Source organism: Phaenicophaeus curvirostris, chromosome 2 (genome assembly GCF_032191515.1).
Source record: "Phaenicophaeus curvirostris isolate KB17595 chromosome 2, BPBGC_Pcur_1.0, whole genome shotgun sequence".
Lineage (NCBI taxonomy): Eukaryota > Metazoa > Chordata > Aves > Cuculiformes > Cuculidae > Phaenicophaeus > Phaenicophaeus curvirostris.
This window is the reverse complement of record NC_091393.1, coordinates 9,118,696-9,135,107: the sequence shown is the minus strand read 5'-3', so window position 1 is coordinate 9,135,107 and position 16,412 is coordinate 9,118,696. Positions and strand designations below refer to the sequence as shown.

At 37.4% G+C, this 16,412-nt stretch overlaps 1 protein-coding gene across 2 annotated transcripts in view; it reads right to left on the bottom strand.

Moving 5' to 3' along the window:
- Positions 1–16,412, bottom strand: part of RNGTT (RNA guanylyltransferase and 5'-phosphatase) — a 189,613-nt gene that overhangs the window by 17,950 nt on the left and 155,251 nt on the right. For both annotated transcript variants that reach the window (XM_069851265.1, XM_069851266.1), the window contains exon 14: positions 12,816–12,882. In XM_069851265.1, the coding sequence (XP_069707366.1) occupies positions 12,816–12,882 (67 nt within the window). The remainder of the gene's footprint in view (positions 1–12,815; positions 12,883–16,412) is intronic.

Here is a 16,412-nt window from a genome sequence, read left to right as displayed (position 1 = left end):
GTGACTATCCTCTTTTATAGGTATTAAAATTAGACAGGATATTACTCACAACCCATCTTCCTTTGTAAGCTGATATCCTGAATAATTATCTCGTTTGATATTTCTTCTGCCTTCTGTGTTATTGTTTGCAGGCCTATTCTTTTTCATTTATCTAAATTTAATCTGCATTTGCCTTTTACCAGCCCTAAACCACCACAGTATCTCTCAATATGATCATTTTTTCTGTCGACCGTTTTTCTCCAATCTTATCAGTATCTGACATTTAAAATATTTCTCATTCATGATGTTCACTATGCGTTTTATATATACTATAAAGAAAGGTCTCAGAAACAATTTCCTAGTCGAAGAATTTCCTCGTTATACCATCTCTCACCCTCTACAACTTCAACATCTTGATTTATTCATCAGTAATTTATTTTAAAGACATTATCATCTGCATTTTGCAAAGGTACTAGAAGTTCAAGCTCATTTATCAAGTTCAACCTCATTTGTTCAGTTTAGAGTCGAAATAACTCATCTCTAAAAAGCTTAACAAATTTAGATTCCTATAAACTGTTTACAACAACAACTTCCTTGTTCCCCCCAAGCCTGATCTTGGCTGATGTTCTCATGATAATTTTAAACAATAAACAATTAAGAAAATGTTAAAAAAAAAACCTAAAAGAAGTTCTCCAAATACCTTTTGTTGTCTCATTTGATTAGAATATATTTCTAATAGGGTCTGATTTTTATAATTTTATTTAGAAACTATTTTTTTTATCTAGTTTTTCTCTTCAGCTATTATCCATTCTACTGCCTTTATTTCACTTGCCTACAGTACAAACAAGAGCCTCTAATGCAGAAACATCCAAAGCAGAAAGAAAAGATGAAGAACAGGTTTCAAAAATCAGAACAGATTAATAAAGAATAACTATGATAGCAAATATGATGTGAAAAGAATAATTTCTGAGGGAAACAATAAAGACACACAAATTTTCAGACAATTATCTACAAGGAGTTTCCTAAATTGCCTAAAACTCTGAGAATCTTGAGCACACTGCCATGCTGTTTGCTTGCTGTACTCTAGTCAAAAGGAAATGCAAAGGCAACTGCATTTATGGAAACTAAGCGTGGAGAAAAACAGTCGCTGCTGCAACCCACTCAAGCGCAGGAGCTGGCCCCATAGACAGCTCTTGCCATCAGGGTATCCTCAATTACTCAGAACAAATTACACCCTCTGTGTGCAGAAGCACACCCAAACCAGGCTTAAGAACGCAGTTATAACACAGGAACATCTGCAGCAACAGATTACCACGTTCAAGAGCATAAAACCATCATGGACAAATCATTCTCTTCTGCAAGATGATTTTTGTAAAACGTAGAAAGCAAAACAAAAGATACTGACAGCCCCAAATCACCCACGTACAGGAGCCAGAACACTCACAAACACTGAAGCTTGGGAAAGAACAATGTGACAAAGAGGATGAGGACAATAGCAAAACACAACTTGCACTACATCATGAGAAATCTGGCAGTGTTACAATGACCTGATCAGTTATTCCATTGTGACAAGTATGAGAGTTCAATGCAATGCAGATGAGAAATATCTGCAATATCTATGCTCATTTACTGCTAAAACTAACCTCTCGTTCCCGGTGTTTTTCTCAGCAATTTTTAGTTGGTAGTGAGCAATAACTTTATTGTTCGAAGAAACAACTTAAATCTTTTGGTTTGCCATCTCTTCAATATGGAAAATAAACTATTAATGTGTTATTTTAATGTGACATAATCTGCACATCCTAATCCTCACATTTGTCATATTATGTTTTCATACCACTGGACATAGGAAAGCTACTGTAAGCACAATCTGCTTATCCATTCAGTTTTCTGTAGGACTATACTTCTCAGAGTAGTATCTGTAAGGGCTCAAAGGCAGATACTTGGAAAACTACCATGAAGATAAGAAAGCTGATATATTCAAGAAGAAGGAATGCTGAGACAAAAAAAAGAGAATAATGAAAGCTAAAGTCTGATGGCACATATAATCATAGCTACTGCTGGTTTCCAGTCTCATTATTTATCAAGTGAAATGAACCAAGAAACTCCAAATCAACCACCCCAATGTGATAAAAAATTGCTGGTTGTCTTAATCTCATAGGTATTACAACAAAAGTACTCCAGCCGAAAGAACTGAAGAAGAAAATATGAGTGGTCTCAGGGACTAATTTTTGAGGCTTTTCCTAAGTGTTTCTGTATGTCAGTGTCATTGCTGGAACAGGGGCTGCAGACAAGACTGGTGGACAAGGGAAGGTGTCAATAACAGATGGCACGACCCTGCCTTCCCAGCATATTTGCAAATTTTGTTTCTACAGTACCCAGGTGTCCCATGCTGTATGCTGTTATGCACTCGTCTTCCCTTACTAATACCCATTATGCACAACAGCTACACTCCATTTCATGCATTCAAAAATTCTCCTCAGCATGTTTACATCCAAGAGCTACCCACTGGCTGCTCCTCTTCCAGCCTGTTACTCTTGAGATTTGCTACTAACCTAGCCAGTGCTGCCACTTCCAGCTTCTTTTCTTCTTCACTAACTTTCTTTTAAAATTAGCTATATGGCTCTAAATAACCTACAAACTTCTTAAATTTTATAGACATTCCTGAAAACACCAGCTTCTCTCAGTTCCAATTATGCTCATAGATTTCTAGTTTAAGCCAAAGATGCTTTATTCTCAACATAAGCCACACACTCCATTAAACAATTCTTACTCTCTCATTATGTGAAAATAGCTGCAGAATGACTTCAAAGGGAGAAAAAAACCCAAACCCTTTCTTCTTCTAAATAAACATTTTGGTGAAGAGAACGCAGCATGTTCTTTGAAAGAGGACCAGGGGATCTTAGGAAGGTAATGCCTCTTAACAGGGAAAAAAAAAAAAAACAAACCAAGCATCTTTTCATATTTTTGATACTATGAGAAAACCAGCCACTTAAAAAGGTAACCGTTTAGCAAGAAAATAAGAGATGCTAAGAATGGAAGTACTGAAAGCCTTGCATAATGCCAGTTGTGGGTACAGCATTAGGGAAAAAAGATAAGGAGGAAGAACTGACTGGTACGGTGTATGTTAATACTATGGACTGAAATTAAGCTCTATTCAATCAGTAACAGTGGAGGCTCAGAAACATCCAACTGTACCATTTGCCAGTACACATGGTAAATGCTGCTGTTTTATATATCCTTAAGAATTAGTCACCTTTCACAGCGGTGACTGCTTCTACTCTAGGAAGTCACAGAACCAGAAAAATTCAGGTTAGAAGACACATACAGCCATCACCCAATCCAGCCTCCTGCTCTAAGCTCAAGGATGAGTTTGGTTGCTCAGGGTCTTCTCAAATTATATTTTGCAGACAGAGATTTTACAGCCTGTCCAGAAAACCTGCTGCCGTGCCCAACCAACTTTAGTGTGAAAATGTTGTCCTAACATCCAACTGCAATTTTCCCTCTTCTTCCCTATGCATCCCTGAGGCCTGTCGTTATTCTGCAGTCTCACTTTAGGTAATATAAGACTGCAATTAGTCATTCCCCTTGCCTTCTCCCAGCCAAAGAAACCCAAGTTCTTTAACCTCTCCTCATAGGCCACGTGCTCTACTCTTTATCATGATCCCCACAGGAATCACTCAAAGAGGTGACTTCTCTTGCCCTGGGGAGTCCTGAAATGTGCATGGTTATTCCAGATGTGCCTCGCAGATGCTGGAGCAGAGAATAGTGACTTTCCTTGACCTGCTGGCGATGCTCTAGCTTACACAACTCAGCGCATGGCTGGCCAGCACACAGACACTTGCTGGGCTTGCGTTCAGCTTGTTGCCACTGGAATCCTGCTGTACTTTTCTGCAGAGCTGCAGCACAACCAGTAAAGTTCCAGCGTGCTCTGCTGCAAGGGCTCCCTCTGTCCCTCAGGCAAACCCTGTATTTGCTTATTTTAAACTTCACGAGGTTCCTTTGTCAGCACTTGCTTTACTAAGCTATTTGAGAAATGAGGTATTATCATACTGATTTTCTATTACTGGGAAGTATTTGTATTCCAAAGCCCAGGAAATGGATGGCTTAAAAAACTGCAATCTGTTCATTTTTACAATACTCATTAAAAGCAGTTGAAGACTTTTTTTCATCAAATAGTTAATACAGAAGTAAACAGAAAACTTAAAATCTCCAATAAATTAAGCTCTAAAATCAATTAGCTATTATTTTAACCTTTCCAGAAGGCTTAATTTACCCTGTGCTTAGCAAGAATAAACTTGGATTGATTTTCCAAAAATCTACCAGGAGCTGAAATACCAAAAGCTGCCCAATTAAAAAAAAAAACAGGAACAAAAAAAACCCCCCAAAACCCCAACAAAATAAGAAAAATAGTCATGGTCCAAGACCAAGTACCAATTATTCTATCTTCTTGGCAGCAACAACTGAAAACTGGAGAGGTAATCTTCCTAATTCTGTGGACTTCTATGGAACACCACATGCTTTACAAAGAACAATTTTTTAACTGAATTAATGGAAAAAAAAAACCAACGCAAAATGGGGTACTATCTGATCTATCTGAATAAAGCACACTTATAAATTATAGCTCATAAACATTTTGTTCTTAGGGGCAGCAATTGTGACGCATACACAATCACTGCTTCAGTTTGTGCAGTGCTCATGCAAATTTTCTAGTTGTTATTCTTTTTCTGTTTACATCACCAGTTCCGAGGATAGATGAATTTTATTGTTTTTTTAGCATTTTTTCCCCTCAGCGTGTCTACAGAGAGTAAATATGCCCACTGTATGCTAGCATTTACTGTAATATAAACACACACATAAAATATATTAGTATTAATTTATGCTATTGGTGCCTAACGTTTCCAGGGAGGATTGAGGGCTCTGATATTCCAGGGACTATACAAACACACAAGCAGTCAGGACTTCTTGGCCTTAAGAACTAGCAATTGCTTTTGACAAAAGCTGCAATAAAGAATGTCAAAATTTAGAGAATTGAAAGAGAATCAAAGTATAATGAATTAAGCCATATGCTTTTTTTCCTTTCCTAATTAATTCTTAAAGTAGCAGTTCAAAATTATCCTATTTTCAAAACGAGCTAAATTTGGTACCTTTAACAAACATGTAACCTAGGAATGAGCAGTGGGTGATTACTTGCTGGCACTTAATGATGTTTTCTAACTTGCAGTTTGTTCAGTAAATTCTCTCTAGCACCTCCCTTATCTTCTTTACAAGATACAGGCTGTGTGGGTAGGGCAGCTTTTTACCTCTCAGAGTTTCCAGTATTGCTGTACCAAATACAGAATTTTGGTTTTGAGTATGTTCAGATTATTGTTAAGGTCACAAAGAAAAGGAAAGACACCTTGAACTTGGGACAGAAGATCACGAGATGTGTAACCATTCTGGGTTCCATTACGTTTACCTCAAGTCCTAGGTTGCCTTCCTGAAAACCCTCTCGCTGCTGAGAATTAACTTTATTTTTAATATAAAACCCTCCTGCATTCCTGAGGAAGGCAAACACAGCCTATAGCCCCATGCCAAGTAACTTTTCACATATCCCAAGCCACGTGAGCACTGTTAAGACGAAAAAAGATACTGAATTTGCCTCAGTTCTTTTTGTGAAATCAGTACAGGAGAAAGAAAAGAGTGAAAAGGGAGGACAGGATCAAGCACCAGAAGGTATCATCTCAGCATTGTATGATTTCCCATAAGAAGGCTGTACGTTACTGTCTTGTAACAATAAACATTAGGAATAATGTTCCCACTCCGCTGAGAAATTTATTTTGATAGATTCCCTAGCAATCAGCCCAACTTTTTAAGTGTTGGTGCTAAAACCGTTTCCATCTGTTAACTTCTGCAGGACTCACAAATACAGGTGGTTTCCACAAAAGACGAACATAATAAGAAAAAAGAGAGGGATTTCCTTACGCAGCTTCCAATGATGCTCAGTGCAGCTTCCACATCTAGCAAGCAGACCTGAAAGACCTGCTGTAACATCCCACAAAGCTTTATGGAACATTAGAGCCACCCACTAGTTCTGTTTGGAGGCTGTTAATAAGAATAAATATATACTATTAATGTTGAGTGCTTTATCCTAAAGATAAAGTTTGAACTTCAGAAGAAGCAGAATTATACAGCTTTATCGTTGGTTGTGTGCTTTAATTCAGAGTGACTGTGTTTAACGAAATGTAGGGACTCAGATGATCTGAGTTTATCTTCTGTCACAGTCATCAAATCGTATAATTATCTTCTCAACACTGTAAAGGTGTTCGTTCCTAGTGGAAGCAGGATCCAGATCTGTAGCTCCTAGAAGCGTTCTTCAGCTTTCAGAATAAAATTATTTCTGTCCAGCATAATCCATTTGTTCTCCTACCATTACATTCCTACTTTAAAATAATCTTCTTCCCTTCTTCTTTCCCCCACTGTCTGCATTAACTCTGCTAACATGAAGGTGAAATAATCCTTCTCTGACACTACCTTGCTAAGCTAACTAACCACTATTTTTCTTGAACTTGACAGGCCTTTGCTCATCCCAGTGGTGTCTCTTTCAGTTTGAAATCATTTGTCTTCAACATGAGCAACTAGAATCAAACACCTACAGATAAATCTGTATTTCCTTTGTCTCGGGAGTGTCTCACTTCAGAGGTTCTATGGTTGTATTTGTCTTTTTATTCAAGCTGAAGACATGATATCCTTATGTACTATTCTATGGCATTTCATATCACATACAATACACTAGCAGAACAAAGTAATAAAATGGGGAGATAGGCAAAAGAAACAAAACTCAGGTTATGATTTCATTATAAACAAGAAATCCTTTCCCACTGTGGTAGTGCAAGCAAAAACCTCTATCAATATGCAAGAATGTCCAGTAAGCAAAGCATCAAATAATTAGAGCACCAACACACTCTTATTGGCTGTCAAGAGAGACAGACGGAAAACTTATACATGTATTTTGCTAAAAGACTGTACAAACCATGTTGTTGTCATGGACCTCTGTCAGGACAGAAACTGAGAGTACAGAGAAAGTTGCAGTAGTTCTCCTCCTAAATTTGGAGTAGTCTGAAGAGCTGCACCCTAACAAGGTGCTCCATATCTGTCCTACTTTCTGGGAGTAGACAGTGTTAGTCTTACCCAGCTCTGCTAGCAGAAGTCATCGTCACTCAGGGAAGAAAACCACGGTAGCTTCAGTCAAGAAATCAGCAGCTTATCCTAGCTTAAGATTGAAGGCAGCAAGCTCACAAATTCAAGCCTTTGCCCTTTCCTTTCAGGAAAAGACAGATAAATTGTAGGCAATCACTTTGGTAATAATCTATTGGTTTTTGATATTGCAGGAGTCATGATAAGTCACTGATAAGTTGCCTGTGAATCTTAAAGTAAAGGTGGATGGATTTGTATCTGGAAGGTCTATGGGTTTTGATGTGATGTGACCAGGGAAATTATCATGGGGCGCTTACCTGTTGCAAGGCTTCTCTCTGGCATAACTTTGCTACGCTTTAGCATGGTTTAAGTTAAAAGTATATTTGCCAAGGGAAAATGAGGCGGTTGGGAAAATAATAGCTTAGAACTGAACTGCAGTCCCAGAGTGTAGGCGATAGGTTTAGCTGCCTCAACAATCAGCAACGCTGTTCTCAAATTTAATAAAATAACAGGTAATAGCTACTGAGCTGCAGATCAGAGCAGAAAGCTTGATTCCTTGATAGTCCTTGACAGCGAGACTGTGGTAACTACAGCACTAAATTCCCCACAAGCTACCTTGGAACTTTCAGAATCTTTCCACTGAGCTTCTACCACAGAAACAAAATACCAAGAACACATCCCTATTTCCTAAATACTCTCTCTTCACCATAACTGTGCTCATATCCTATTATATTGAACAATTGTATTTTGAACAAAGTAGTATTTATTATGAAACTTTTTAATAACTACTCTTAAAATACTAAAAATAAGATAGCAGTAATTAATCTTTATTTAAATGGTAATTTAATGTGTTAAGAGCCCAAAATGAAACTAGTCATTAGCTCAATAGTAAAGACTGCCAGAAGCTTCATTACTGATTAATAATGGAGAACTCGGAGTACAGAACAATTTCCCCTAATCCCAGAAGCACCTAGGAACTGAACTGCAAAAATTTTCAATCTTAATAAATCGATTAAGCAATATAATTTTCTTTATAGTTATAATTACTGGACGTAGTGTAGCTAAATTTTCATTCCATTCTACATTGATCAAATCTCTATTTTAAAAATAATGAGTCACATGGGTTCATGTAGATGTGGCACTTGAGGACTTGGTTTAGTGGTAAACTAGGGTTACAGTTACAGTCGAACTCTGTCTTAAAAGGTTTTTTCCAACCTAAACAATTCTATGGTTCTGTGATACATGTTATGAAGACTTCTTGTTCTGAAAACAGGTTAAAATACCATAACATGCCCTTCCATCAGGTGACTATTATATGCACTGAGACAATTAAATTAGTTACTGCTAATAAACACAAAATGCCTATGATAATGTTTTTCCTTTAATAGCTTCATTGTTAATAAAAGAACATGAACAATATTTACTGTAACTATATTTAAGAAAGCTTGCCAGTTAATTCTAGCTGTCAATAGTTTATCTTGCTAATCAAGATTGTCACTTAAGATAAACTTTCTTAATTTCATCCAGTTTCCAAGAGATATTTAACAAATACAACCACTTAAGATCCAAAGAAAGCTGCAAACCACTGAATCGCTCCAAAGTTCTTGAACAAATGCAGAAGTATATAACGGCATCTACTATTACTATAAGGTAGCTACTCAAATGAGAAGACACAAAAAGTAAACACATGGTGTGCCACCTTTGAATAGATGCTATAATTAAACAATAAACATGAATAATTTCATTTAAAAGTAAAATAAAATTAAAAGAGGAATTACTCTATATGAAATCTATTCCTTCAATACAACCTTAAATAACATTCCCCTGAAAATGAAATAAGAATTCATTGCTGCAGCAAATTTGACTTTCAAATCATTAATTCATTTAGTACTCTCACTAGCTAACCAAAATAGCTATTATTTTTATGAGTCATTGAACTTACTGGAACTCACTAAATATTACCCTAGGACAAGAGCACTCCCAAGAATTATGCAATAACTTGAATGTTCTTTATCATGAACCCTATTCAAAGTCGCAACATGCAAGATCTTGTAGTATCTATGAACTGGCATATTATTGGTAAAGAAAAATTCCAGGGAGATCCCTCTAGCCAGGGAAACATGTTTTTTTCTATTTCTTCTAATCTAGCTCCTACCAGATACAGAATTCAAAAGCTTGAGAAGTGAAGGCTTCACATTCCTTTTGTATAATGAAGTACAAAGATCAAACATCTATCAAGCACCACCACTGATACTACTAAAAACAAGTCAGGAGGAAGAAGATCAGGTAATTTCAGTTAATCTTACCAGTTCATCTGTCTCAGAAACATTATAAATATTAATATATTTATAAATATTAATGAGTTATTGCATATGAGAAAGAAAGACATAGAAAAATCATCCTAGAAGAGACATTAGTATTTCGAAATCTCTTCCAAGACTTGCCATCTACAGTCTTCATCATCAAAGACACTAGTGCAATTATCTCCCTGCACAGTTCTGGACAGTCAGACCTGTTTGCTTTTGGGAAGGGATACTTTGATAAGGAGTTCCTCTCTCTGCAGTTATGCAAATGTACATAAATTGATACATGAACTTATGAGTACTAGCACAGCAGTTTGTATGTTTACTATGAATATTTCAAAGGTCTGGTAACATTCCTATTTGTCAAACTTAAAGTGCACTAAAACGCATTGGAAGTACTGCTGTATAATAATGGCTCACTTTGAGTAATAAATCTTCACCAAGAGAGTGCAGCTGTTTGGGGCATTCCTTAATGTACATGTTTGGCAAGAAATGCCATATCTTAACAGAATACCTTAATAACTGGGATGCTCGCAAATGAACATGAGCAGATAATTTATACAATGAGAGAGAGAGACCAATCCATCACACAGTGCACAAAAGCATATTTGAACAAAAAGGCTACAAAGACTCTGCTTTATTGCAGGACCAAGTGTGGTTCAGAGGTCTTTTAACAGGTGGAAACATCAGCAACCCATTATGAAAGACCTGAAAAACTGCTGGAGGAAGAATGAAAGAAACTTGTGTCAATAAGGTAACAAAAGACCACTGTAAATCTCCAGAGTACGTACATTTCTTTTCACAGCACCAACTCTTAATGTGAATTATTACTCCTCATCTTTGGTGCGAAAGACCTCTAAGAGGGCGCAACCCATCACTCTACACCCACTTCCTCCTGCTGTCATGCAGCCAACATCCTTCTAGAATCTCCAAGCAATCAGATAGGAGCCTCAATTAAAAAAGCTTATTGGTTCTGTTAACTATACAGCATTTCCCAGCTGCAGCTAATAATACAAGACACAGAAGGAATGACTCTGAGACAACTTAGGTTACCATTTCAGGATCACCTTTAGTATTAGAAACAATATATGCTCATGTATATGCCTATAGCTCCAAAAATAAAAGTTATGTTTTGGAGAGTATCACTTGTGGAAGTATCTTATTCAAACACGTCTATGTAATCTACAGTAACTTAGTGGATAACAAGCTTTGTTTTTCCCAGGTAGAAACTGAAACTTATTTTGAACATCCACATTACTTATCCTGTGCAAACATAACATATAGGATAAGACTACACCAGCGATATATTACCAGAAAGTCTAATAGTAACCTACTCAAAGTAAATATATGTCAGATATTTATCAAGAACTGTACCATAAGGTAAGAATAGCAAACAGAAGAGAAAAACTTATATCTTGACTATTGTGCCATTCCCTACCTTAGAAAAGGCAACAATACAAATACAGAAGGGTACAAAGAACAAAAACTGGAGATAGTGAATGGTTGGACCCACGGAGCAATTAAATAGATTAAGATTTTGTAGGTTGGAAGATACAAGATTGGGGCGATGCGGAAGAGAAGATAAAGTTAGGAATATAGATTGACTGCTCACCATTTGACCTAGCATAAGACCTAGGTTGAACCAAAGTGAATTATTAGGCAATAATTAAAAGAAAATTAAAAGAAATAAAATAATACCTTAACTCACAGTGACAGTACAGCTATGTATGTTGAAAATTTAGTGGAAGATCCGTTAAGGACATTCAGAGAGGAAGGTCCAACAGAATCTATTAAGCACCAGGATGCAGAGACAACTTCCAGCAGAGAAGGTCCTGCATGCAAACTGCATGAAACTGGCTGCATACTTTATATTTATCCTGGTTTTGCACTCTTTCCCTAAGCATTTTTTAGTGATATGATGGTCAGTCCCACAGTTGGATCCCTCAGAGCATCTGCTTTGTTGCTGTCCTGTGAGTAGAAGGGCCTCTCCCTGGCTGCAAGTGGTGAGAGAAGAACTATTGCTGACAGCAAACGGCTGAAAACAAATGCAATATGCACCTCTTCTCTTTCAGTCCACTCAGTGAACTCAGAAACTCTTCCAGACCATGGGGAAAACCTCCCCATTTTGGTCCTTATTCCTAGAAGTGGAAGGGGCCGGTGAAGGTGGGAATGCAGACTCATTCAGGAGGGGAGGACAGTGTGACAGAAGTTTCATAAAGCATTTAAACAAGCACCATCCTGAAGAGTTATCACCAAAAAAATACAGCCTTATTTGTGATGAGACTTCTTGCAAGATATTTCATGCAAGAAAAATTTAAACTGATTATTAGCCAAAGTGAATAATATACAGGTAAAAACTGGGTAGAGGAGCAAAAAGGAGCAAGAAGATAAAATTCAGCATGCATCTGTTATTTTAAACTAACTTAAACCTTAGTACTGTTTTTAATTTATAAAAAGTAAGTATTTGCTAGATGTTTTTGGGAAGACTGTTCTTTAGTAATGTAATTAGGGATGATAAGGGAACGCATCTGAGGTTTAGAAATTAAGTTTCATTTTGATGTAAAACAAAACCAAGGCTTTTAAAATTCTGAGAGGCACAAGCATGTGAACACGATAGAGGGAACAACACTGCCAACGGTGCCGAATACATACTAATTACAGGTATCGCCTGGGACATGGGAACATTTCAGCATTCTAAACCAGCATATTTCCACATCCCAGTGTAATGACTGACATGCTAATGCCTCCCTCTCTTTATCCTAAGAAAAACCCCAATGAAACTCAACAAAATCAGTCCATATATTCTTGTAAAACATTTTTTGTTTGCAAGTGACATGACAATAACTAATTAGCAACTGGCAATTAGAAATGTGAAACCATTATTGTTCAACTGAAGCAAAAGAAACAATAAGTCATAAAAGACAAATTATTTTCCAGCAATTCTATGAGTCTTTCATAATAAACCTAATAATACTGGGAAAACAATCTGTGCTTTTTACTGCAGTGTCTCCCCTGCCAAGGATCACTTAAAGAATTACAAAGTTCCAAAAGTGGCTTTGTTTTGAAATGTCATTGACAAGGTAACCTAAGAAAAAAAGAACATTTTCCTTCTGATAATTAAACCAGAGTCAAAATTAATCAAAAGATGATAGAAAAACTAATCTTCTTTGACAAATTAAGTACACAGATGTAATTAGACGCAAACCCAGAATATGGTAAACAACACCAACATCACCATTTCCCATTATTTTTCCTGATGCTGCATTGATAACTTGAAGTACTCTAAATCAAGACTCTAATCATACAGAAATGAATTAATTTAAATAGCCACCTCCTCCCCCCCCAGCTTATTAATCGTACCTTAATTTGTGCAAAAGGTCTGTCAAAGTTTCCAACATAAAGAAGACCAACATTCTGGGTGAGAAGCCTAAAAAAATGAAAAAAATCTTTTAAGATATCACTTTATATCCATACTTTTTTTTTTGCATCTCCAGTAGTTGTTACTGAACCACAGCAGGGTAACAAGCTTCATTATGACAGCAAGAGCTACCTTTGCAAATCTGGTCACACAATTCTATGTGAACTACAACACAAAAAGAAAGACACACATTAAAGACGGATGCACATCGATAATTTGTGTTTATGGTGCAAGCAGCTCTTCAACAAAATCATTTCATAGGCTTCTTTGTGATGGACGTCACTCAATAACATGGAAGAGCAGCAAGTATGTGCCTTTCCCATTTATTGAAGACCATTATACAGAAAGGAACAGTATGGGAAAGGACAAGTAAACACACATTCAGAGCAGCAGGCCTAAGAGGTAAAACAGATTAGGACAGATTGAAGTACACACAGTAATACAAAAATGACATTGCAACAGGTAGACAAATTAATAGAGAATCTCTGCAATATCATCTAATGGCTTCCTAAATAAGAAGAGTCCCTGACGCAGTTTGTGCCTCCTGTTCTTTTCAATTCTTTATAAAGTTGTTGTGTACATCACCAAGATCCAGAGGGACAGTGGGATAAGTTGACTCAAATCACTGTTGGTAGTTCTGCAAAAGAGTTGGTTTGATTTCTGCAGATACTGTGCAAATCAATGTTTTTACTACACAAACGCTAAACCCTGGAGGAGTGTCAGGGTGCTACTGCTACCAACAGGCAGACAAGAACATCACTGGCAAGGAAGAGGGGTAGGAGAGCACTGTGCTGTTCGCACTGGACAGTCACAATGTTCCTCTTGCTAATCAAAGGCACAGCAGTCATTCCCTTGGGTTCAGAGGCTCCAAAAACACTGCGCTGAAGCACTGGCACCTCATAATAAAGAGAACTTTTTGATGACCCTTGAAAGAATTTCTATTTTAATTAAAAGGGACATTCAAAACCCATCATACTCTTCGGCAGCTCTAAGTTTTCATTAAGTTTGCTACTTTATGTTTTCCTTGAATTTCACATCCCATTCCCTTAGTAATAAGGCTTCGCATATGAATTAAACTAAATAATCAGAACTAAGCACAAATGTAGGCATCATTCTGCTTCAGTCTGCCAATGAGGTGTGCCTTTCCTGTACCTTTAAGCATATATAATTTTAACTCATACTAAGTTACATGTTTTTTCTCTACACATAAACCAGTTGTGTAATTTTCAACTAATTTATCACCATTGCCAGATCTGTTTTCATAAATAAACCAGAAACTTAGATGGCAGTAAATAATTTTGACCTCACAGAATGTACACATCTTAGTATCATTTTTGTTTCTCCCCACTTCTGCCAACAGTATGATATATATGACCTGAAACTGGTTCACCAGCAGCGGGGAATAGGTGGAACTTAGCAAAACGCCATAGTTGAAATGTTCACATATATAAAGCAGTTAAGTAAGAAACGGCATTGAACGGTTCATCATCTTCAAAAAATCCTTCTGTAATTAGGTATGGCATACAAAAATTTCCTGGGTATTGACAGAAATACCCAAAGGAAGGAAAGACTATTAAGGATCAGGGCAGATCAACCACAGCACGGAGTGGCAAGTGGCTTCCTCCCTTTGCTCATCAGTGTGCCTGACTCTGTCGGGAAGACCTGTACGGTCTCACAATGGGTCTGCATTGTTGCCATATGGAAGTCAGGAGGAGAAATAAGTCACTGCAAGTCAAATTCATTCTGAAAGGTGGTCTTCAGAGCTGAAAAAGCCAGCGTATTGATAAAATCTTTTCCTAAATGAAAAGAAATGTGGGAAGTAAGTAGTGGAAAAGGTTAAAAGAGAATCTGTAAAAGGATTCAGGGTATGTCACCATATTTGAGACAGGGACACCTTAAAGCAAAAGAAAAGTATTCTTAAAAAGAAATGCACATATTTTTTGTAAGACAGACAAGGAAAAAAATATCCACCACCAGTATTTCTAGTAAGGGACATAAAAAAGGAGAAGACATGTAGTGTGATTATTCCCACATGGTTATTCTTCTTCACATCATTTTCTTCACCAGATAGAAATGCAGAATCATTAAAAAATTGAGTCTTGAGGATAGATTTACTTAAAAGTAACAAACATCTAGGAAACCTTAAGATTAATCTTTCGATAAGCCCGCATAGCAGTTTACACTGTTTAAGTTACTATCACTGAGGTGCACCCAAACCTGCAAATGTAGTGGAGGAACTGCCTTCCTTAATAAGACCAATACTGACACAGAAGTATGAGATTATTACTATTTATTCATCTTTCACTGCCTTGGTTACAAAATTTTTTATTTATAATTTCTTATTTGTAGTCACAAGTCACTAAAAAAAGGCGATGTTAATTCAATACAATGTTAGGAAAATGTTAGGGAACAGAAAGTTAATTGTAACTCTCCCTCATTTAAACAAAAGGCCACATTCCTTGTTTCTTCCACTTTCAAGATCCCTCTTGAGTTCCGAAGTTCAAAATTATATTACCAATATGCAAAATCAGTCAGTTTTCCACATAAGCAGTCAAATAGGGTGAAATGAGCATCCCAATAGGATCATAATTTAATGCTCTGAAATAATTGAGTTTTCTCCCCCTAAATGGCCTGATCAACAAAAAAGCTTCCTGATTTCATGATTAGTATAAACTCTTTTACTCCAGAGTCTTTCTGGAGCTCCCTGTGAGAGCAGCTCTGCACAGAAGGACTTGGAGATATTGGTAGACGAAAAATTCAATATGAGCCGGCAATGTACACTTCCAGAAGGTCAACCATATCCTGGGCTGCATCAAAAGGAGTGTGATCAGCAGGTTGAGGAAGGTGATTCTACCCCTCTACTCTGCTCTTGTGAGACCATACCTGGAGCACTACATCCAGCTCGAGTCCTCAGCACAAGAAAGATATGGGTCTACTTAAGCAGGTCCAGAGGAGCACCTCCTGTATGAGGACATGCTGCGAGAGTTGGGGTTGTTTAGCTTAGAGAACAGAAAGCTCTGGGAAGATTTTATAGCATTCTTCCAGTATTTAAAGGAAAGATGGGGAGGGACTTTCTGTCTTTAGCTGATGTCTTTTTATCTTTAGGAGTGTAGTGATAGGACAAGGGCTAACAGTTTTATGCTGAAAGAGGGCAGAATTAGATTAAAAATTGGGAAGAAATTCTTTACTGGGAGAGTGGTGAGATGCTGAAACAGAGAGCCCAGAGACGTTGTGGAAGCCCAGTCCCTGGAGGTGTTCAAGACCAGCTTGGATGGGACTTTGAGCAACCTGATTTAGTGGAAGGTGTCCTTGCCCATGGCAGGGGCGTGGAACTGATGATCCTTGAGGTCCCTTCAAACCCAAACCATTCTATGATTTCTGTATAGCCTCCGCATTTCAGATACTGAGCTCACACAGAAAAATGTGGACAGGGAAGCAGCAGACTGCAGCAAGAATCACTGCTGAGGCTTTGGGTAGGTCAAGCTACTGCAAGAGTGTTACCACTCCCTCCGTAGTCACCAGTGGCAGTATCAAAGAAA